Source organism: Rhea americana, unplaced genomic scaffold, assembly GCF_003343005.1.
Source record: "Rhea americana isolate MKP2758 unplaced genomic scaffold, rheAme1 scaffold_407, whole genome shotgun sequence".
Lineage (NCBI taxonomy): Eukaryota > Metazoa > Chordata > Aves > Rheiformes > Rheidae > Rhea > Rhea americana.
Window position 1 is genome coordinate 193033 of NW_028186543.1, and position 24185 is coordinate 217217.

At 40.1% G+C, this 24185-nt stretch overlaps 1 protein-coding gene across 1 annotated transcript in view; it reads left to right on the forward strand.

Moving 5' to 3' along the window:
• The window catches only part of PRCP (prolylcarboxypeptidase), a 30278-nt gene extending 9451 nt beyond the window's left edge, over positions 1-20827 (forward strand). The window contains exons 2-9 of the mRNA XM_085314553.1: positions 7298-7438; positions 8011-8112; positions 8444-8625; positions 9508-9665; positions 10697-10869; positions 13215-13379; positions 14748-14935; positions 19562-20827. Of these exons, the coding sequence (XP_085170679.1) occupies positions 7298-7438; positions 8011-8112; positions 8444-8625; positions 9508-9665; positions 10697-10869; positions 13215-13379; positions 14748-14935; positions 19562-19766 (1314 nt within the window). The 3' untranslated portion in view covers positions 19767-20827. The remainder of the gene's footprint in view (positions 1-7297; positions 7439-8010; positions 8113-8443; positions 8626-9507; positions 9666-10696; positions 10870-13214; positions 13380-14747; positions 14936-19561) is intronic.
• The last annotated feature ends 3358 nt before the right edge of the window (positions 20828-24185 follow it).

A 24185-nucleotide genomic window follows, 5' to 3' on the forward strand; every position in this document is an offset into this window, starting at 1 on the left:
SCAGCAATGTGCCCTTGTGGCCAAGAAAGCCAGTGGTCTCCTGGGCTGCAGTAGGAAGAGTGTTGCCAGCAGGTTGAGGGAGCTGATCCTGCCCCTCTACGCAGCCCTGGTGAGGCCTCATCTCGAGTCCTGTGTCCAGTTCTGGGCTCCCCAGGACAGGACACACATGGAGCTACTGGAGAGAGTCCAGCGTAGGGCTACAAAGATGATCAGAGCGCTGGAGCACCTGCCCTACGAGGAACGGCTGCGAGAGCTGGGCCTCTTCAGCCTGGGGAAGAGAAGCCTGAGGGGGGATCTGATCAATGTGTACAAAGTACCTGAAGGGAGGGTGCCAAGGGGACGGCGACAAACTCTTTTCAGTTGTCCTGTGTGACAGGACAAGAGGCGATGGGCAGAAACTGAAGCACAGGAAGTTCCGCCTGAGCGTGAGGGGCAATTTCTTCCCTGTGAGAGTGACAGAGCCCTGGACCAGGTTGCCCAGAGAGGTTGTGGAGTCTCCTTCTCTGGAGAGATTCAAGGCCCGCCTGGATGCAACCCTGTCTAACACGCTCTCTGTGACTCTGCTGAGCAGGCAGGTTGGACTAGATGATCTCCAGAGGTCCCTTCCAACCTTTCCGATTCTATGATTCTATTGAAAAATATTTATGGCAGTGTCAGCAGTAAAGCTGAATGAAGTGATTCTTGTTATCTCCTGATTTGATCTAACCCTTGTACTGGAGCTTTGCCACCCTCAACTGTGGGGCAGAAAATTCTGGGAGAACTGGAACCTTTGACTGTCCTTCCAACTGGATAAATCGTAATGAGGAGTTATGGCCTTACTGTGACTACTGGATGATTTTTTTGCTTAAGTTTTAAAGTCCATAGGCACATTGAGTTTTATCTTGTATGGTAAGGAGAATCTGCAGTTTCAATTACAGCACAAAACTCTTTGACAACTTGACCTTCAAAAAGAACTTGTTCTTTGTATTCTCTTTAGTTTAGATTTTTGACATAGAAATAACCTTTTTTTCATATACCATATGAGAAGGGACTTGTTTCTAATAAGGCCTGACATGACTAGAGCCTGCTGCTTTCCTGCAACATAGCTGTTCAAGCGTTCCCAGCCTTTTTCTTTGAAATGCCTGACCAAACTGTATGATACACAGCAATATCATGTCTGAAATTTTGTCAGTGCTTTTTAATCACTGCAATAATAGGCTGCTAAAAACAGACTTCCTTGAATGGTTACAGCTTCCTTAAAGCAGATGATACGGTTTCTGCAGCATAAAAGAAGCTTCAGTAAAAACATGAAGCATGATTATAGTAGAAGACAAATGTGTTCATGAAAACAGCATCGTAAGATGCTTCCATGATGAGGCATTTAAGCCTACATTCATTTTGGTGCAAGTAAGCTTATTCAAGGAGCTCATTTGGCAGCTGGGGAAAGATTGGTAACTGTTGTTCTAGTTCATCACCAGTTGGACAGAAGTTAGTATCAATTAATGTATAGAAACATGTATTGCTGTGTCTGTATTTTGTTTAATCATTAATTCATCATGTTTAAACCTCTGAACTGCCCCACTGTTTTAAGGAGTCTAAAACTTTCCAATGACATCAAGATTCTGTCCCTGATAAATACTGATTCTATGGTTCTGTGAAAGTAAGGTTGGAAGGGACCTCTGGAGATCATCTAGTCCAACCCCCCTGCTCAGCAGGGGCACCTCGAGCATGTTAGACAGGGTTGCAGCCAGGCAGGCCTTGAAGATCTCCAGAGAAGGAGACTCCACAACCCCTCGGGGCAACCTGGTCCAGGGCTCCGTCACTCTCACAGGGAAGAAATTCCCCCTCACGCTCAGGCGGAACTTCCTGTGCTTCAATTTCTGCCCATCGCCTCTTGTCCTGTCACACGGGACAACTGAAAAGAGTTTGTCGCCGTCCCCTTGGCACCCTCCCTTCAGGTACTTTGTACACATTGATCAGATCCCCCCTCAGTCTTCTCTTCCCCAGGCTGAAGAGGCCCAGCTCTYGCAGCTGTTCCTTGTAGGACAGGTGCTGCAGCCCTCTGATCATCTTTAGCCCTATGCTGGACTCTCCCCACTAGCTCCATATGTGTCTTGTACTGGGAAGTTCCACCTGACTATGAGGAAGAACCTCTTTACTGTGAGAGTGACAGAGCACTGGACCATGTTACCCAGAGATTGTTGAGTCTCCTTCTCTGGAGATAGTCAAAACCTGTCYGGATGCAACTCTGTCTTAACATGTTCTAGATGACCCAGCTTGAGCAGGGAAGTTAGAAGGGACCTCTGAAGATCATCTAGTCCAACCTCAACTATTCTGTGAATGTTTAATAATTTATAGTAGTGCTCTTTACAAATTTGGGACAACCTTGAATAGCATGCTGTACAGAGATAGCAAGGCCATCTCTGCCCTCGTAAGCTTACAACTTAAACGGAAGAAACAAATGTTTTTAAGAGGAAACAAAAATGATAGCTAACTAACTGGATAATTAACTGGACTGGAGTCCTACAGACAGTTAAGACTAAAGCCAGGAATAGAAACACATCACTGAAATCTCAAAGGCTCAGGGCCCATGCTGCTGTTCATGGTCAGAGGATATCCTCAGACTATCCTGTATCTTTCTATCCTGAGGAAATAATTTAGACAGGATGAGCACTCAAAACAACTCTGTGAATGCTTAGAGGGTGGAAGTCTCTTAAAATCCTCTGGCTTCTCACCAGTAAACAACTAGGTGACTGATTTTACATTTTCACAAGCGTGGATATTCTGTTGGAGAACTGGAATATAAGACCTGACAGAAGGGCTTTCAGAAGCTTGTAATCTTGCCAGAAACTCGAGAGTGGAAAAGAATACCACAGCTTTTTGTTTAGATGCTAGTCTGTGAAGGGTAATCTCCTTTGGAGGAAGCTTAGCTTAGCCGTGCTGACTCTGTGGTCATTAATGATCTTAAGGTGCTGCTGAGGAAGAAGTGGGKTTTTTTTTAGCCCCCTTGTCATGTTTTGTCTTTTATACTTCACTCATTTCTGTAGTTTCTGAATACTTCCAGAAGTATATTACACAGATTAACGTCTGTTGTGCATTTGTTTTTAAATCTGCTCTCCAGGGGAGAAGTGTGTAGGAGAGGAGCTAGACTGGGAAGTCCATTTAAAGCAAAACAAAACACAAAAACCCCAGAGACAAATTATCATTGGCAGCTTAGCATGAGCACACGATACACGTGTACATATAAGGCAAAGGCAGAAATGGGCCTTGGTTTTTAGAGCGGAAGGTGATGAGGAAGGCTGTGGCCTTCCTTCCAATGAGAATTTGCTCAGTGGACCAGTCCAGAAAAAGCTCCTCATCCTGAGCAAATGAGCTGTACTTCATTACAGAGAGTTCTTCTGAGCTGGAAGAGCAAAGTGACTGACTTGAACCTGGCATCTGGAGCTCTCATCAGCCTCAGACAAAATGGCTTGTGCTGCCTACCTGTATTTTCAATCAAGCTCAGTATGCGTAGTTCTCAGCAGTTGCGGCAGTGCTTTGTGAAATGGCTGCAGTCTTCCATCTGGAGTTGGCTGCCTACCGAGCAATCTGTTGTTTATATGTAGGTGTTTTTCCCAAATGCTTTGTGAGACTTTTGGGTCAAAACTATAGACAAAAAGAGATGACCTCTTTTAATAATGAAGTTTTTTTTTTGTACATTGAACAGTTTGTTGCTTACTTCCCTTTTCTTAGGGCTGCAGCTCTCCAAACCATTCCTATTCTGCTCATCTTAGTTTAGAGAAGTGTGCATTAAACTTAAGTTCTTACTTCCAGTACCCTTTCTTTTCTTATATTTATCTTCTTTTAGAATGGTACTGCCAAAATTACGAATGACAATTTGTGTCAGAACTACTCTTGTGTGTGCATCATAGCTGCATTTCTAAAATGCTACTGTAGTTCTGAGAGTATGGTTTGTATTGCTGCTGATGATTGTATTCTTATTTCTAACCATTTTACTAAGTAGCACTGTTCAGGGAAGCTTGAAAATTTGAGGCTGTATTAGCCTGATCTATGACATCTCAGACATCTATGTCTTAGATGAATCTTAGACTATTATGGCTTGGAGGGGACCTCTGCATATAATCTTGTTTAACTCCCCCCTCAAAGACCAACTTCAGAGTTACATGAGGTGGCTCAGGACCTTGCATTTGCTATTGACATGTAATCTCATCCTGGTAGTAACTGTAGTTATGAAATGTCTTATATATGTTAATATGCTTTTGCCAGTGTTACTCTTAACCAGCACTTATTGTATTGAAATGTGTATTAAACTGTTTTCTTTTGCTGTTGGTCTATTCTATTTCATTAGTCAGTTTGGTTGTAAAAGTGGGTGTTCTTGTCTTACTCCTTTTGCATAAGTATGGAAAAAAATTATCTGGTTYGACTTCTTAATAAAATCTGTTAAAAAAAAAACACCAAAAATTTGAGTGACTTGAATTGTAGAATATAGTTCAACGCACGATGGCATTTACTTGTGTGTCTGTTCTGTAACACATAGCAGAAGAAACCCCTTACTGAACGAGAACAGGTAGCTCCCCTGTGGGAGCCATGTAGGTTCCTGCGGTGCAGTTTGGCTGTGCGATAGCTCCATCTGCTGCTCTTGGATTACAGCTTTCCTTTTGTACCATAATGTTTCACTTTACAATTTTACGCTTCCCCAGCCTGTCCTAGCATGTTTTCAAACATAGCTGCTCTTGTGAGGAGTTATTCCTCTGTACACTTCCAAACTGCACGTTGATCCTTTGGATTCAGAAATTCTTTTTTTCTTGTCAGTAACTAGTCCTTACGGCATCTTTCTCTCTCTGCTTTACAGATGCTAGGTTTTATTTTCTGGTAGTGCTATGTATCTTACCCTTGCAAAGACAAGTTGCTACAGGATAAGAAACTGCATCATCTAGCAGTAAACTTTTTGGTCTTCTGTTGAGTAATAGGTTCGGGGGGGGGGGCGGTGAGTAGAAATTTGGACTTGGGTCTCAGCTATCTGTTATGTTGTTTCTATGATTTGTGCTATGAATAGAATGAACAGAGGCAGTTTAGCTGCCAAAGCCTATGCAAATTTTACAGGTTGAGGGAGGAATGGGAAAGAAGAAAGAAGTGACTAATGGCAATGAGTGAGCCTGCAGCATGTCTCATGTAATCAAGGGGTGGAATCATGCCACTTTAGTCAACTTTGCCAGTAAAACTGGCAAAGGAGAACTTAAATTCCTGTTCTTTATTCCCTGTCGTTACTGAGAGACACTCACTGGAGTACTGGGGTTTTGGTCTTCTCTGTTTAGTGGAAGTACAGACAGATCACAGCAGAAGAAAACTAGTAAATCAACTATCTAAAGAGTAAGTTCAGTATTCAGTATCCAGAGTAAGTATTCAGGAAAAATACATACATACTTGAATTTTACCAAAGACCATGGTAGTTACACATGTAAAATCAATTCAGCATAAGTTCTCAAGACCTGAAATCGGTGAAAAATCCTCTAAGTACGTGCACAGTAACATTGCCTTGTGCTTATGAGTAAGTAGCAAATTGTCCCATTGAGCAAAAATATAGAACGTGCATAAAATAGTTTTAGATTTGGAAATAGTCAATGAGGTTAACTCATTCAGGATGAGGACCTTGTCTCTCTTATTTGTATATCAAGATAATACACAGACCTTCAACTGTTCCTGCTATTCAGATAGCAGTGAACTGCAACACACAGCTGTCTCCTTGCTTCAGTCTGATTGAGCCTGATCTTTAGGCCCGACAGTGGGTAAGCTTTAAGACAGTTTAGGGGAAGGGGAAAAAAAACAACAACTTGCAGCAGTGTTTAGCATAAATAAGTTCCTAGATTCTCTGTAGCCCAAGTAGGCATAGACCTCTTGTGTAGAGTAGCTGGATCCTGGAGGTCAAGAGTCAGGCTCCCTTTCCGGAGCTGGAGAAATCTGCCTAGCAGCTAGTTCACTACAGTAGCAGCTAGTGCTCGAGTTTGATGTGGTCTGCTTCTTTTTAAACATTAACCTACAGATCTTCTCAAAAGGGACAAAATTTGAAAAGCTTGTTCCTAGGGCAGCTGAGGGATTTGGCAGTTTGGCATAAAGGCAGATGGGATGAGCGGAGATGTTTAAGCCAGCAGATGTCAGGCTCTTACCACCGGCAGCTCTGACATGTGCAGTCAGATGGATTGAGCCAGCACAAAACAGGATGGAAAGAAAAGGTGATGCTTTGTGCGGATAAAAGTCAAAACAGAAAAATTACAGGTCATCTGCAACTGATGAGTAAAATAGTGATGCTCTGGGATTCGAGAATACCTGAAAACTAACAAGCATAGGTCTTCTGGAAGAGTGTTTTTTTTTGTTTGGTTGCTTTTTTGTTTTTATGTAAAAGCCTGTGTGGGTGTTTTGATTCCAGAATAAGATTTTGCCCATGCAGCAAGTTGCCCTATAAAAGCAATTTCAATAAAGTATCAAGTATAGATATACAACTGCGAAAGGGTCGACAAGGATAGTGCATACAAAGCAATATGAATGAAAGCTGAAAAATTGACTTTAGGAATTGAAAGGGTATTTCTAACGATGCCATAAAGCTGACACTATGGAGTCTGAGTTTTTTAAATGATGTCTTAGACTATTTCTAAAAGTGGTAGGGAGGTGGAAAGGCGAAATGCTGGAGGGTATGTGAACTAATGAAAATTGTCATGAGAGGGAAGCACTTGACAAAACTATCTGCAAAATCTGTCAATAGCATAAGATCTGCAGAGAATTAGTTTTCTCCCCCCAAGAATTAAACAAAAAAGCAGGCACAGCATTCTGACATGAATCTGTTTAAATTTCAACTTTATGCCAAAAGACAGAGAAGGTGAAAGTTTATTTTTTTATTTTATTTATGCTAAGGTTAGTCAGGAATTTTTCTAAGACTGTAGATGTTGGCGGACAATGACTCTACTTATTAGTACAGTCTCAGAATACTGTGTGATCCCTCAGCAGATCTTTCTGCTTTCCTGAATGCATTCAGTACATTTCCATCTCATATAGTACTGTAAAAACGGCATGTGTATCTTGTACCTGAAAATACACTTCTCTTTTAATGTATAGACCTAAAATCCTGGTTGATTTCCTTTCATAAAGCAGAGGAAAATAGATTTTGATGCATTAGGAATCCAAGAATGTAAGTGAATTTAGTTTTAGATTTTCTGATCTTACTAAAACTTTTCTTTTTTTTCCTCAGCAAAGTAACTGCCACCACTTGCAGTTCACTGCATGATCTGTTTTAGTTTTCTGAAGATATTATTTCTTGCTTTGACAGATTGATCATTTTGGATTTGATGAAAATCTTACATTCCAGCAGCGATATCTAATAGCAGATCAACACTGGAAGAAAGGAAATGGACCAATACTATTTTATACAGGCAATGAAGGAGACATCACATGGTTCTGCAATAACACGGTACATATAAAACAAGTTGTTGCTGAATTACAATCCTTGCTTTTCAGTAGTGGTTTACTGAAAAATATGGAAGAGCAAGGAGACAGCATCAGAATATAGTTTAAAGTGAAAGTTTACAATGATGGTTATGTTTACAGGAGGAGAAGTAAGCTAATAGAAAACACAGAAAAGGTTTTAAGGGGTTTAAGGGGTTCATGGTAGTATTCAAAGTCCATAGAAATCAAAATAGTGGGGGGATTCTTTCCCCCCTCCTCCTTGGGGTTAAGCCTGTGCCGTAGGACTTCTGGCAGGATTGTCTGAGTGTACCCTCAAAACAATGCTGCTAACTGTTTTGCTGCATTTTTATTTATACAAGTACCTTTGCATGTTTCCTGGTAGATATCTGCCTTGTGTATTTTCTTACTTCAATGATACCGTAAAAGCAAATTGCACTCTGTCTTTCTAGTTGTATTTTGATAGTGTTATCTTCCTAATCAAAGAATGTGTGTTCAATTGACCTGGACTGAAAGCAGCCCATTTGGACTAATTCACTCTCAACTTGTTAAAATGTCTTTTTTTTTTGTTCTTACCAGGGCTTTATGTGGGATGTGGCTGAAGAACTTAGTGCCATGTTAGTATTTGCCGAACATAGATATTATGGAGAGTCTTTACCCTTTGGAAATGAATCTTTCAGTGTAAGCGTCTTATTTCTTTTCCTCTTTAGATGTGATCTATATCAAAATAATTCTGCCTATTGTAATTCGTGCCAGTGCAATGACTGCTTGCCTGAGTAAGATGAATGAGATTCAGATGTGCTAGAGGTATACAACTATCCAATTTTTTAACCCTCAATTCTAGGATGTTTAAAAAAAGTCTCGTGTTTTTTAGCATTTTAAGGAATACCTACAAAGAATATTTCATTGTTATCAGACACAGATTTAGAACTCAGTAGCTCCTACAAGGAGGAGAAGGGCTGCTTTTGTAAGTCTTTCCCGTGTTGCGTATCATCTGCTTTCTTTGCCTCAGGATTCCAAGCATCTGAATTACCTGACGTCAGAACAAGCTCTGGCAGACTTTGCGGTACTAATTRAGTACTTAAAGGAAAACATTGTAGGAGCTCGTTTTAGTCCCGTCATTGCTATTGGAGGCTCTTATGGTGGAATGCTTGCAGCTTGGTTTAGAATGAAGTACCCCCACGTGGTAGTTGGGTGAGTGTGCTTGTCCTCCTTGAGCACAGAGCAGTTATTATTCTGGGCGTTTGTAACTTCAGCATTTGTAACTTCAGTGCTGTAAATATTATGGCACTGGGACAAGTACCATAATTCAAGCTGACTTGAATTTTTCACCTTTAGGAGGAGGAGTTAAGTCATTTTGAATTTGAGAAGAGGTACTTCTTCCTTATAAAGACAACTGTAGGTCAGCAAGTACTAGCTGGTGTGTCTTTTCAGATCTATTTGTTAGTTTTATAAAAAACAGTCACTATGAACACTGAATTTGTAACTAACTTCTTTAGTGTCCTTTGATTTTTGTCCTCTCCACCACCCCCTACCCCTTTGAACTGCATTCAGTATTATTGCAAAATGGTCTTGTGACACCAGACTCCTGAGTCTGGTGTTGAATTCTTAATTCAGTAATAAGACTTCCTGGTGACTTGAGGCAGGTCTTTAATCTCTTTAATGCCTCAGTTGCCCCCCTGGGAAACAATAATAATCCCCCCCTTGTCTGCTAGAGAATAGGTTCTTGTGGGGAGGGAGTCTCACTTTAGTTGAGTTTGAACAAGGCCTATGTGAAAGCCCTAGAGGCTCAATGAGAATGACACATAAGTAAGTGATCTCTAAATTTCTACTTTATGTATCAACTGATACCTTTATGTTAGCATCTGAGATTGGTAACCTTCAATAGCCTTTGCATGCAGACCTGTGGAATAGCTTTGCAACGTTTTAGTTAGTTTAGCTAGGAGTGAGTGTCTGAGCAGAATTATAAATGCTACTTAGTGGTTGTGGGGATGGTATTGCTGAAAGGAGGGAAGATCGCTTTGCAGAGGTTCAGAATGCATATGTTTCACCAGACAATCCTCTCTGCATTTGTAGAGCTCTGGCAGCCTCCGCCCCAATCTGGCAGTTTGGTGATTTGGTTCCTTGTGGCACTTACTTCAGTATAGTAACTAATGATTTTAAAAAGAGTGGGAAGGGCTGCTCAGAAAGCATACGGAATTCCTGGAATGCCATTAACCGTCTTTCCTCAACAGGTAAGATCTCACCAATACTTTTTTCAAGGGTAACTATGGTCTGAATTGTATTATGATTTCATAAAATCAGTGAGCTTGCTTATGACATACACTTGTATATATATTGTGGGGTGTTCTTTTTTGGGGGGGGAGAGGGTGCTATACTTAGTCATGCAAAACTCTGAAATGGACTCAGTGTTATTTTTTTAAATCGGTCTGTCTTGTTGGATCAGTTGCTTCACTTATCTGTGATTCAGAACATCCAAACATCACTTAAGATCAGGTAAGAGCTGACTCCAGACCAGAACTTCAAGACTCATATTCCTTTCTGGCAAAGTTGAATGAACGGTGTCTTTATTCTAAAAAGTAGTTTAAATAGGAACTGAGGCAATTGGAAATAGAAAATAATAACAGTTCTTATAGTTTGATGCTTGAGTGAATTTATCAGCTGGGGTCACTGTACAGCACAGGAATTAAAAAAAAAAACCAAACACTCAAAAAACCCATTTCTCTTGCTACTTCAGTTCCTAATCCTACAAGAGAAAGCCTGGTATCACCAGTTAGCTGACTAGTGTGGGAAGCTGAAATGGATGAATTCTAGATCAGCTAAAATAATGGAAGACAAAGCAAGCATATTTCTGGAAGATCAAATAAGAGGCCCTGCATTTTGAACCAGTTGATTCAAAATGATTTTTCCTTCCTCAGAGGATGTTACTTCCTTTCTTAAAATGCCAAGTGCCTTGTATAAGTGTATGTGTATGGGGAGATTTTTGTGATTTTTGGGGGGTTTGTTTTAAGTTGTTTTACATAAAGTTAAATCTTAGTTATGACATACAATCTGTACGTTTCAGCATATGGATATTTCCTTTCACTGAAATAGATGCTGAATAAATTTTAGTCTGCTATGTTTGTAAGTATATGGAATAATTTCATAGATTAGTTAAACTAAGGGAAATATATAATTTTTTAAAACAAAAATAGAGCTGACCTATGTGTGATTGACCCGGATACATTAAATGTTAATTCCGTGGGTGTTTGTTTTTGTTTTTAAGATGCAGGTTTGCAGTGGCTTTCCAGCACATTTCACTTGTGCAGCCCATTAAAAAATCTTCAGGATGCTGCTATATTGAAGAGCTGGCTGAGTGAAACATGGGTAAACTTGGCTATGGTAGACTATCCCTACAAAGCTGACTTTTTACAGCCTCTGCCAGCTTGGCCTATACAGGTAACTGAGCGCCTATATCCTCTAGACCTCAATTGAGCTTGGGCTGTTGAAGTCTTTTCTGCTTGGTTTTACTGCTGAAGGAGTTTAACTGATTCTCCCTTTCTGTATGCATCTTTTCTCTTCATTTTTGGTTCTGTAAAGACAAGAGAGCTGAAAAAGGAGAACCAGGGGCAATGCCTTCTTGTATATCAGCTGTTTTGCTGACCAACTGCTGTTTGTAGGGTTAATAGATTATATCAAGAACCTAGAGAAAGAAAAGTGGCAGAAATGACTGAAAAATCTCAGCTGGCCTGCAGAACTACTCTCAAGGAGCAATGCTGCACAGAAAAAGCATATGCCATTAGAGATTCTGATACCAAGCTTAGCTGGCAGAGCTTGCAAAGAGAAAATTTCTAACCTATGTCCCTTTTGATGGGAGCAAACTAATGAGAGGAAATGAGGTTCCCCACAAGTGTATTCCTTGCAGAGTCACTTCTCTAAGCAGAACTAYCACACTAGCTGTCATTTGTGAAGTTTGCTTTCTGCAGTGCTTTCTCCCATATTTCTGTTTTCTTGGAATTTTTGTTCTTGTTAGTGTCTGAATTCCCTGCATGTCTTTGGGTTACTGTGAAGGCAAGTGAGATGGATAAAATGACACTTAGTATTTTTGCTGCTAAATTGTGGTTGTTACAAATAAAATGAAGATATCTAATTCCTCTTGATTAGAGCTGACTAATGGAGAAAGGAATGGATGTTCATCAATCCTGTGTAGCTGTCTTCAGAGGACAGTATGAACACCTTCAGATAATTTCTGCTTTCTTATCAATCTAATGCAACATGAGAAGTGTGCTCACCTTCACCACTGTTTCTGTTTGAGATATAACTCAGTAAAACCTAAAATAGAAAAGGTGTTTGCTTTTTTTGACAATGGTAATGTATGAAATCTGAGTGACACAAACTGTGCCAGTACTTTCTCTGAAACAGGATTTCTGATCTGACTGATGGTGAAAAAGGGGAAAAGTAAGTTAGAGTAGCTGAATATGTATCACTTAATCTGTTCTCTAGTGTTGGCTGCCTGTGTTCTCTCACAAATACTGATCTCTGCTTCACCACACCGTCTGAATTTCAGATACAGGGTTGTCTGCAGCCCTCTGTACTATTATCTGTCTGCAGTGTGTATTTTCATGAGAGAGAGTTTTCCAAACCAGTAATTGCTAAATTCAGAGTAGATGGCTAAGCTAGCCAAATAACAAAACCGTCTTGGAATGGCAAAATATGAGACTTATATGTTGGCCCTGTCTGTTAGGAAGAAGGAAGAGATCAGTTCCTGAGCTTCCACGATAAAAATGAGGGAAAAGATTAAATGGGGGAGAAATGGATAATAAATTCATTTCTTGGAAGATGCACAGTTTGCTACTTAATTTCCAGTAACGATCTGTTAATAACCGGTAACAGATGGAACTAGTAGGAATCCTGTAAGTCAACCATTTGCACATATAACCCTGTGCTTGAACAGCTCTAGAGTTGCAGTGCATCCTTTGCTTCTTGCAGGAATAATTTTGGATTCTGCTAATGGGCTAGCAGCTCAAATACATAGTCTTTGCCCTTTGTCCTTGTGTTGGCCCCAATTCTATAAGAGAGGGGTAAGGAGGAAGCTCTGCCAGGAAGCATATTGTCTATTTTACATTTTGTGAGGCAAAAAATCTCTGGTGCAGTGGTTTGGGGGTTTTCTGGGTATTTTTTTTTTCTGCTCTAGTGTGATCTGTCCATAGTTAAGATTCTGAATTTAACTTTACCCAAGGGTGCTCTTAATTCTTCAGCAGCAAAACAGTTTCTCATTATACCACCTTATATTTTCCAAATATGAAGAAGTACAAATATTATAATACTGTTATATAATAGCACTTATATATGTATATATATGTATATGTATACCTTTCGTGACATAGATGCTTCCATTTATACTATGGCAAATTGCAGAGAACCCCAATTTGGGCCTGGGACTTCATTGTCATATATTTGCATGTAATAGCTTTCATTCCAGGAGAGCCACTTATTCTTTATTAAGTATTCTCTATTTTAAATACTGGAAATTGAATTGAAAAGCTAAGTTAATGGAATATTAAGATTGTACTCCTTAAATTCTAAATCAGGAAACAGTTTCAGGTTCTTCGTAGTAGAATGCACTGCAAAATAGAATACTGTAATTTTTTTATGATAATACTTAGGGTATATAATTGCATAGGAAGACACTATCTGGAAGTACAGAAGACTGTACTTTCAAAAGAAACTGATATTCCATCAGGTATAATGTTTTAATCTGTATCTCTTTAGATTGAGATTCTCATCTTCCTTCTTTGTAATAGGTAGTCTGCAAGTTCTTGACTGATCCCAGTCTTCCGGACAAGTCATTGCTGCAGAATGTTTTCCAGGCAGTAAACGTCTACTACAACTACTCAGGAGAAGCCTCGTGCTTTGACATGTCTCAGACTGCAACAAAGAATCTGGGACAGATGGGTTGGTACTATCAGGTATGTGCTCCATTCTCCAAATTCAACTCCCTGAGTTTTTTGTGGGGCTAGAGTTCATGGGAATTAAAGTCATTCTACTGGCAACACACTGGGCCAGATTTAAATTGATGGGGCTGCAGCAGAATCACTACTCTGTGCTTATTGATATATAGCTTTAAACACAACCCAAGCCTTCAAAATCAGGCTGGATTTAGAACTGAAAATGAATGAGGTTATGATCAATTTTCATAGTTTCATGGGCAGTTCATGTTGTTAGATGTTCTCCAAACAATTGCAAACTGTATGTTTTTCTCTTTAAGAGTAGTGATGAACACTATGCTATGCTGTCATTGTAGAAAATAGTTACCTATTAAAAATAGGTTTTTGATATTAATTTCTGTCCTATAGAAAACATACAGGGGAAAAAAAAGGACTATTATAATAAAGTAATTTAATGATGAAAAATGTGAACATGAAGCAAGTATGGTTGTAGCTGGGGGAGGGCAGTGCACAAGAGAAACTACTTCCCCAGAAGTCCGTGTTGTCTTTTGTTATCTGCCTGACTGAGTTTCAATTCTATATACTAACTGGAAAATGATGCACAGAAGCAGCATCTTAGTCATCTTCTCCCCTCACACCCTTCAATTTGTGTATGCAAATATGCCAGGATATGTTGATACCGATTTCTTTCAAATCTATTTATGCTGTAGCTCCTCGAGACCCCTTCTTTCCTATCAAGCTGGCAATAAAAATGGGCATCTCTTTAGCACAGGGTCCAGGGCATTCTGCTCTCTATCTCCGTTATGGAGCATGTGCAACACTTTGTATACAAACCTCTCTTCTGAGCAGAAGGGCAGCTGCTTCCACAACCAAGCTAACTGAATTGGTGTTCAGGTGACAGTCTACTCCTGGCCGTTTCCTCCTGGTTTTTGCACCTGGCGGCCCCAGGAAATGTGCAGATTTTTGAGTTGTTCTCTGAGGAAGTTAGGGCTGTGTTCACTTCTCCACCACATGAGTAACAAAGAATATGGCGGCTGGGCTCATCAAAATCACTTCCTCAATCTGCAGCTTGTTTCCTATGTGCTTCTGAAGGCACCTGGGAAAGAAGACAAGCAAGAATGGACTGTGTAGTTACCCTGGTGGGCAGTATGAGACCTCCAAGCTATAGCATTTTTGTTTGTTTGTTTGTTTGCTTTTCCTTTTTCTAGCTACTACTACTAAGGTCAGGGAATAGTTTGAGGCTGAAAAGAAAGCCTTTGCTTTATCTGTGTTCTGATAGCTTGGTAATCACTGATCAAATCCTGTCTGAGCTTTACATTTAAATATTGCACTTGCAGTTATTGGACAGTCTCCCATGAATACATCTTGTTGCCCTGCTCTTTCTTTCAGGCTTGCACTGAGATGGTGATGCCCATGTGCACAGATGGTGTCAATGACATGTTTGAGCCTCAGAAATGGGACTTTGATGCACTTTCAGAAGAGTGTTTCAGACTGTGGGGAGTGAGGCCTCGGCCCTCTTGGATTCTTTCCATGTATGGAGGGAAAAACATCAGTTCACACAGCAACATCATCTTCAGGTGAGCTTTGCTTTGGCTTCCAGAGTAGTGTCTTCCATCAGTTTGGGCTGTTAGTGCAGAGAGCCTGCTCTGAGTAGCAAAGTATCTGTTTCCAACATTCCAGCTGAATAAATGATGGTGGTGCTTTATGTTTCACTTGAGAGTAAGATGATCAATCTGCAGTGACCAAAGAAACAAACTGTTCTGTCATTGGTTGTGTGTCTCTAAAACAAGAATTTAGCTTGGGATTTTGCCAAAAGTAATTTTCTTCCCATGTGGATTCCTGCTTATCTTGTGGCCAAAGTCCAGGTTTCTCATGCTGGTAAATCTGTCCAGCTTTTATGAAGCCAAAGCACTGTCTCCTGCACGTGAAAGGAAAGTCTAAACAAGCTCTAGCTATAACACAAGATCTTGATGACTAAAATTGTTGCTCTGGTGATAGTCTTGCAGAGAGTTGGTGTTGTGTTCCTCTTCCTCTTTGATATGGGAAAGAGAGAAGTAGCGTGAGGGGCTTTCCTACCACTACTAATTGTTCCCTTATTTTAGTGATAATTGGGTTAAGTTTTAACAAAATTACTTAAGACTCCACTACCAAGAGATGTTTTTATTCTAGCAAGGCATACTAGTAATGTACCAGAAGTTGGTCTGAAACACCTTCCTATATGGACAAAAAGTGAAGGAAATATTTCAGTCAGATACAAAAACTAGTGCATGCCGCTTGCTCTCTACTCAGCTTTCACTTTCCTTGTTTCTAATGAGGTTAAATTCTGTTCTGCTTTCTTCAAAGGGAGGTTCATGTTGCTGTACTTTGCTGTGAGGTGATATGAATTTTGAACAGCTAAGTACTGGCTGTTCGTTAGGTTGCTAGATGGTAGGGAGGCATTTAATAAACCCATTTTCAGGACAATTGGAGCCTGTGCCCTGAGGAGTTCTGACTCACTCTACTGATTGCCCACTGCGGGCAGTTCCTAGATGTATCCCTCTGCTCTTGTTCAAATTGTGTAAGGCCTTTTCAAAAACAAACTTTCTTAAACAAAAATCAGAATTAGTCTTTTGGACTTGCTAAATAGCAGTGTATTTTAAAAGTAAAAAGTCCTGGCTTGAATTGGGGATTATTCTCTGGATTTCAGCCGTTAACATTGGTCTGTTTGGCTCCAAAGCTTTCCTTTCATTTTTCTCTTGCTGTTTCTGCCCCAGTGGGATGTCTGCTCCAAAGTGAGAAATTCTGTGGTTATTAATAGGAAAAAATATTGATCTAACTTAATTTCTGCAAGCTTCCTTATTTCCAAGGTTCCACAGCTCTGTACACTAGAATTCTGCTTTGTAAGCAATAGACAAACAAATCTAAGTGTTTAAGGATTTATGCCAACTGAAGGAGCTTGAAATGAGAAAAGCTTGAAAGCAACCAAATGAATGAAAAAGTAAGTGCTGTACACACAAAGCTTTGGATCTCAAGCTGAGTTGTTTCTCTTCAAACAAACACATTGTCAACACCATACATTTGATAGAAAAGCTTTTTATCCACAAACACCACAGAATGTTTTGGGAAAAAAAAATCCTATATCTACCAGGGGATGCAGGCCCTGCTGTGGAGTAAAAAGCACCATGCAGAAGTGTCAAGCAACTTGCACAACAGTTTAGCATGGGGAAGGAGGAATACTTCATTTAGAGAGAACCGCTGTAGTTTGGATTTATCCAGCCACGGTGGGATTTAGCCAGGATGCTAAAACTCATGTTACCACTTCTCCCTCTGCTAGCAGCAGATCACCTTCCAGATTCCACCCTGGAACTCTACTGGAATTTTCAAGTGTTGACTTGGGAATTCCCACTGCCACTTTGGTACCTTTACAGAGATACCTTACTAAATTTTTATTCGTGCATGGGTATTATTTAGACTATAGGCAGATGTTTCCTGCCTGTCCTATGATGTGTACCTTTATTAAAATGCTGGCTTGAGGAAATTGGGGGTTTCATTACAGCTTTGTCAGCAATTTCCATTCCTGATATTCATATTGGAATATGTTCTGTAGTTGGCATAGAAATATACTGTGATGGAAACTGTCTGCATTTTAATGCCCTTATTGTGTATGCAGCAGAGAGCTGTAGTGTCTCATCAACATACTGTGGTAGTCAAAGTCAACCTAGTGTAAATGAGAATTTAAGTTGAAATTTAAAATTTTATTTGAAGTGGACTTTTTTATTCTTGGAATGTTTAAAATGTTTTCTTTACTGTAGCCTTGAAGGGTGACAGTAGTTTGAATGCATTTAGCAGAGCTGAATTTGTTTCTTGTACCTTGAATCCAGAAACATCACAGATTATACCAAACAGTATAAAACTGTGGTATGCACAGTCCTAAAATTGAAACTTTTCGTTCTGGACAAATCATAGCTGAACTTGTATACTTCCAAGCTAGGGCACCCACTTATCCAGTTTTTTTATTGGAAAGGGTCAGGCAGGGATTATAAATAGCCTAGAACATGAAGGCTCTGTTTTGAAGGGATACTGGGGCTGTGCGAAAGAGGGGATTGCTGGCATAAAAGAAGGGAATGGAGTAAAGGAGAAGGCAGAACAATGCCTGGTGGAAGAAAAGGGGAGAAAAATTTAGAGAATTAATCTGGGTAGTTGTGGAGGGAGTGGACTTACTACACAGAATTAAATAGATAGGATATGCAAACAGTGTTAGGAGTATGTAAAACTGTGCTTGTTCTGGACAGGGCTGAAGGGCAGAGGAGGCTCTAAAGAGACAAAGAAAAGGGAATATTTTGCTGTGCAACAGGCAGGATCCTATTTGTACTGTCTTGGAAGTATGATGGAATTAAAGAGAATGGTATATTAAGACATCCAATCATGGAAGTCTCACTTGATCTTCTTGGCTGATATTTTGCATTGGAATTTGTTATTTCTGAAGCCCTACTTGCCTTGCCATTGCTAGAAAGAAAGGGCTGATTTTTATACTTCTTTTTGTTTTTTATTTTCTTGTTACTTCTGTTTACTCCTCAAAATTTCCGTCCCCTCAGATGGACAACTGAGCACTTCAGGTGCCTGCTTAGCTTTAGCATGTAAATAATCCATTCTAGTTGTTACTGAGTTCTTACCCTGTAAAACTGTTAAGCATTAGGATTCTTCTGTGGTGAACACCCACCACCCCCCCACTGCCACCCCCAGCAAGTGTCACTTTTCAAACTGCCTTAATGCGTCTGGTGCCATCACTTGGCAGGAGTGTCAGAGGATGCAGCCAGCAGCTCCCAGAAAAGCCAGAGACGTGTTCTTTTCTTGTGATATGCCTAATTTCCACATGACTGGGACCAGAAGATCCAAGTCCATGTACATCTTGGGTCTCTCAGCAACTTAACTCCCTGTTGCCAAGGTGCTGTGCTGATTCAGATGACCTTTTAAATCAACAGTGTTTTGCTTATTGGGCAGCCTTCTGTGTGCATTTTGTTTTGCAGACAGAAAATGTTTCTTAATTTCAGTCACGTTTAGAACCTTTGAAAATAATTACAGAAATTCAGGATACTTTTTATCAATGAAGAAACATGTCATAGAATCCTATCCAAAATATTATCTCAAACTGCTTATGATTTTTGCTTCTGGTTATTTCTACAAACGTTTCTTACTCAATCTCTTCCGGGTGCTCTCATTGTGGTGTTTTTCTAGCTGCATATCTGTTAATGTCCAGTGGTGTTTTCATTTATCAGTTCTTGCTCCTAGAAGCTTACACTAACTAATGTAGAGTAATCTGTCTCTACTGTTTTCTTTTGTCAACAGGTCTAATGTTTTTCGTGAGGAATAGATCTAGATTTGTGTGGTTACATAAGTATATGGACATTGGCTATTTTGTGCAGGAAGATGGAGCCACATTTAGTAAGAACAGTATGATAAAGGAAGATGAAGGGCTCTAGGGATTGCTAGATTGCATCCAAAACTAAAAATGAGAGGTGCAAAGCTCTAATCTCGGTTTAGCCTTTGGCTTACTCCATGGATCAGGCGTTATTTGGAGGCAGATATAAGGTCCATGGAATCTTTTCATTGACTGAATGGGAGTAAATCGCTTTAGACTGCCCCATCACAGAGGAAGAGTTACTGGAGACAATTTTCTGTGGAGTAAAAGCTTTGTTTTGATGTCGTTGTTAAGAGAAGTAAGGGTAGTAACAAAAGATCTAAGTATTTATGTGCAAAAAAAAAAAAAAAAAAAAATCTGGTACCTGACTGAGACAGCATAAGGTAGAACTGCCTGAAAATTCAGGCCCTAAAGGGTTGAGCTGTCTATTAGTTTGACTGATTGTTTAAGGAGGAAAGCAAGGAGCTTTGGCTTTAGAATTTGAGTGTATTTTGGTACAGGGGAACCTGAGCCTCTTCTCATGACCATGGCAAGGGCAACAGATTTTTTTTTCCAGAGACTGGCACTATTATAGATTATTACCTGAATCAGGAGATAATCCTTGATGGCAGTAGTTGCCTACCTCTGTCAAGAAAGCCCATCTAGGAGGAGGGATGGACACAGGACACTGACACAGGGCTGAGGTCTGTTTCTGTCAGCACATACGCAAAACTAGTTGAAAGTCAACACGGTTATGTTGATACGAGCTGCAGCTTCACTGACTGCTGTGCAGATGTACCCTAATGAGGTATTATTTCCCTTACAGCAATGGTGGCCTGGATCCGTGGTCTGCAGGGGGAGTGACCCAGAACATCACCGATTCCCTCGTGGCAATTGTGATCCCAGACGGAGCTCATCACCTGGATCTGCGCAGCCGCAACCCTTGTGACCCCGCATCTGTGCAGCAAGCTCGAGCCTTGGAAATTCATTATATGAAGCAGTGGATTGAGAAGGCCAGGCATAACCACTGAAGTGGTACTGTAACAACTGTGGCTGTTATACCTCCCTTGGCTTTGCTTGGAGCAGGGCCAGGCCTTATCATGCAGTTGTCTCACTCCTGCTTCCTCACCTCCTTTACAATGCTAACCACTGATGCTTGTGCCCGGGAGAGGAGAAGGTGATAGATGGATAGAGAGCATTCTGCGGTAACCAGCTTTGGTTAATAAAGTGCATGGATTGAGCTGCCTGCTCTGGCTTGCTTTCCTATTCTGCTGTTCCCAAATGCTGCACCTTATTATAGAGTTCCTGTTTTAAGCTTGATGCCTTCCTGGCTGCATTAGATTATTGTCCTGGGTGCTGAAGAGTGTGTGCATGGATTAAATGGCAGTCCCGTTAGTGTCCATGGTTCCTGCTGCCTTCAGTGGCATTGAATTTCAAACATCCTCAGCTGGAATAAACTGTCATGGTAGGGATGTGGAGAGAATGAGGGAACAAAAATCATCTCTGTTGGAGAGGTAAGGAAGGGAAGAGGGAATTGGCTGTGCAGTTTGTTTAAAAACAAACGAAGCCTCCAACCAAAAAAAACCCCTCCAAAACCTAAAACAAAAACACCCCCTACCTTTAGGGAATCAATGCTGGAAAGCAAGTAAATATTTTTTTTTCCTTAGTTTTCTGGCAGTGTATTAATCAAAGCTGCCTTAACTGGTTTTTCCATTCTACTCTGTACTGTATGATCAGGGCTGGTCCCTAACTCTTTGCTGATAGCTTGCTGAGCATGCACTAGGATTTTACTTCTTCTGTTGCTGTTTATTCTAACCCTAGAATATCTGCCTCAGTGATAACGATAGCCAAAAAGAAACTCTGGCTGTGTTTTGTGTGTGTGTATGTCCTCTGTACAAACACTTAGCTTTTTCAAATCAGGAAGCTTTCTCAGCTATTCTCTTGAAGAGCAAATGTGACACTTGTGCTGGCCAGATCTTAGGAAGAGACAAATAATAGGGGCTGTGCCTTGTGTGCAGTCCCCTCCCCATTCTGTTTATTGTTGAAATTCTGCATGATCTGTTTGCTGATAGCTCTTCAATAAAAGCCTTTTTTTAAAAAAAAAAAGTTTGTGGGACAAACTATTCAAAGCGTAGAATGCAGCCATCCCCTTGGATCAGCCTAAAGCATGATGCCGAGCTCAACAAGCCAGGTGCAGTAGGGCTCTCTGTAAAGCTTCCAAAATGGACAAACTGCCCTGATTCATGAGACTGCATATTTGACGTTAATAAATGGCTGGGGCAATCCCCTCGTTTTCCAGCTTTGGCTTCATTCATGCTGAAGCGCTCCTTCAGAAAGGATTCTCTGCAGTTGTAAGGACAATTCCATTTCAGAAAGATGTGGGCAAGGCTTGTTGAGCTGAGACTCTTAAAACTCCAATTCTGTTGAAAAGTTTCTCAGCTTTAGTGATAGTTGAGTATTTTCCTAAGACACCAGGTGGCCTTTTTTGTTTCCACTCTCTCTCCATTCTCTGGGAACAAAGCATACTTAACACTGAAATTTTATCTTTTAATGAACTCCTGTGAATCCTATTCTTCTGATAGTTCCTGGCATACTCTTCTTGCTGTATTGTTCTAGAAACAGTTTTAAACCATTGGCATTTATGTTCAGATTCAGCAACCTGAAGCTCTCCTGCTCTGTTTTGAGCAGGAGTATTACTTCAGAGCATACAGAGAGCAAGACCACAGAAGAATCATAAGGGTAAAAGAAAGAGCTATTCAGAACTTGCCTAAAACTGTTGACTGAAAGCAGTCCCTTTTCCAATAGATCTTTCTTTTTTATTTTTCTTGGTACCATGATGTAAATATATTCCCCTCCCTTGCTCATGTACTTTATAATGATGTATTGGCCTTGAAAATTTTAAAACAAAAAATTAATGTTTTCTAGTCAACTGTGAGTTATAAGTCAATTTTTTTTTTAGAAAAATACTGTTGCTTCCTAAGAATTTATGACTTTATGATATTTTTTTTACTGAAAGGCAAGGAATAGAATTTACAAGCATAAATATAGATGTTGGGATCACAAATGGATTGTAACTGAACAAGCAAGAGGCTGGTCCAGCTCTCACTAATGGCATAGAGTGTTCTGAGTGCATGTTCTTGGAATAAACTAATGCTGTATGGAGATGAATGTGGTAGATTAATGCAGTGGGCTGTTAACACTCCAAATTAATAGCCACTGTTTATCATAATGATCTTAACATCTCTCCTCGTCCTCCATTACCAGCTAACTTACTCTTTCTCAGGAAACAACTTGTTTATTGCTTGGAAAACACTGTTAGTTTCAAACAAAGTAATTTAAATTTTTATTCCTCTCCCCCCCCCCCCGCTTTATTTTTTTTCCTCTTTTCAGTAGCAGAAAAAATTGCCTTTAAGGAAACTTAAACCCTGCCGTTTTCAATGTTGAATTTTGAGAAATTGTATTAAAAACAAAACTGTTTGTCTTAATCTGTGGACTGATCTATATATGCTAGTGAGAGACTGTTGTTTGGCTGCCTCATATAAATGTTAGCTCTGCCTGCTTGTTTCATGCAGGTGAGAACAGAATCATAGAATGGTAAGGTTGGAAGGGAGCTCTGGAGATCATCTAGTCCTACCCTCAGCGTAGCCCATACGGGGACTGAACCCGCGACCTTGGCATTAGCAGCACCACGCTCTAAAGAGATGTTTGGAAATTGCTGTCTTCCCCCTTCCCTTCCCCGATCATGTAGTGATGGGCCGTATTTCCTCTCAGGCTTATGTATACACTTGCTGTCATGAATGATTTGAATTAAAATGCATGTTTTCCAAGGATCAGAAAAATGCAAAAGGAAAAAAGAATTAATGATAACTCTAAAACATGACTCTTACCTCTAAAACTGCAGTTTGTGCCAATAGAAATGTGAGCTTCTGGAACTGGATTTTATTTTGTAAGGACACAAATTTTTCTGCCCAGACAAATTTGGAGTTCTGCAAACACATGTTGTCTTCCTACATATCAGTGGTGAAGGTTGTGTGGACTGACTTAATGGTGCATCACACCAACCTGCCAACCTGGCAAGTGGAGGTTTGACTAGGCTGTGCAGCCTGAAATATTTTATCAGTGAGGTCTAAGGCTGCAGGTTGTGAAGAAGTTACATAGCTTCTGCCTGCACCTTGCTGTGTTTGTAGGTAATTTTAACTTTGAAGATAATCAAATACTGCGCTGTCAAAGGAAGCTACGGAAAAGAAAGCCTCTCTGTTTACCTGGAACATGACTCAAATCACAGAAGTATGTGCATACAGAGAATGAAGGGCAAGTTTTGCATCCCATAGTGTCTGTGCGCCAGACTGCAGATTTGCAGATCGCATTTGTTGCAGATGAATGTCAGTGCACTTTAAATAAAGTAAATTCTTAAAGAGAGTGTTCTCTTTAAGAACTGTTCTTAAAGAGAGTATTTTAGCTGTCATGAATCCAACCTTTATGGAGTTGGAAGGAAACATCAATAACCTAAAGAGTTTTATGTTAACCTTTTCACAGTTGATACATCTTCCAGGACAAATGGTAGAATAGTGTCTTTCTGACAATCAGGAGGATGATACGAAAGACCCACAAAAATAGGGTTGAAAGAGCTCAGGGGATCATACACTCCAAGCCTACCTCAAGAAAGGATCAGCTGTGTCTAAGCTGATAGGCAATGGTACAAGATTGATAGCTCTCCTGTGATTCAGCAGAACACCGTATCTGTGCTGTCTTCAGCCAATGCAATGCGTGGCATGCATTTTGTGAAACCATGTGTTTGGAGGAAACATTTTTATGGTTGCTTGAGTTGAAAGCAAAAATGGTATCTCTCCGAAACTGCTCACATTTGTGACCTGAATACTTGCACTTGTAGCCTTGTCAAAGTTGAAAGAGTTACTTTTATTAGAATAAGACTGCTGTGGGGACAGATCTGTGCTGTTGGAGCAATAAAATGGGTCCTCACAGAGTTGGATGAGTAACACGATTGTCATATGGTTTTAAATAAACTGCTGAATGGATGTTCCATAAAATATAAATCTTTCTGAAGTTGAAGCTATGTATGTAATATTTTAGTCCCTAACACCATTTTATAAAGTGATCATTTAGATGGCTTTATTTGAATCCCATTTTCTATGATAGTGGCATCAATGTTAGTGTATGGCATATTAATATATGTTGCTACTGTGTTGTCCCTATATTTTATAATCTAGCCTTGTATTTTTTTTGCTCATGTGTTTTTAAAATAAAGTCATTGTTTTACAAAAATGATGTATTCTTTATGAATCAGACTTTAAGACTATCCATATTAAAAGGCTAAATTGTTTGCTTTTGCCAGTGCAGATTAACAGAATCTATGTCTATGTTGTATTACAGTAGTAATTACAATAATCATAGAATCAGTAAGGTTGGAAGGGACCTCTGGAGATCGTCTA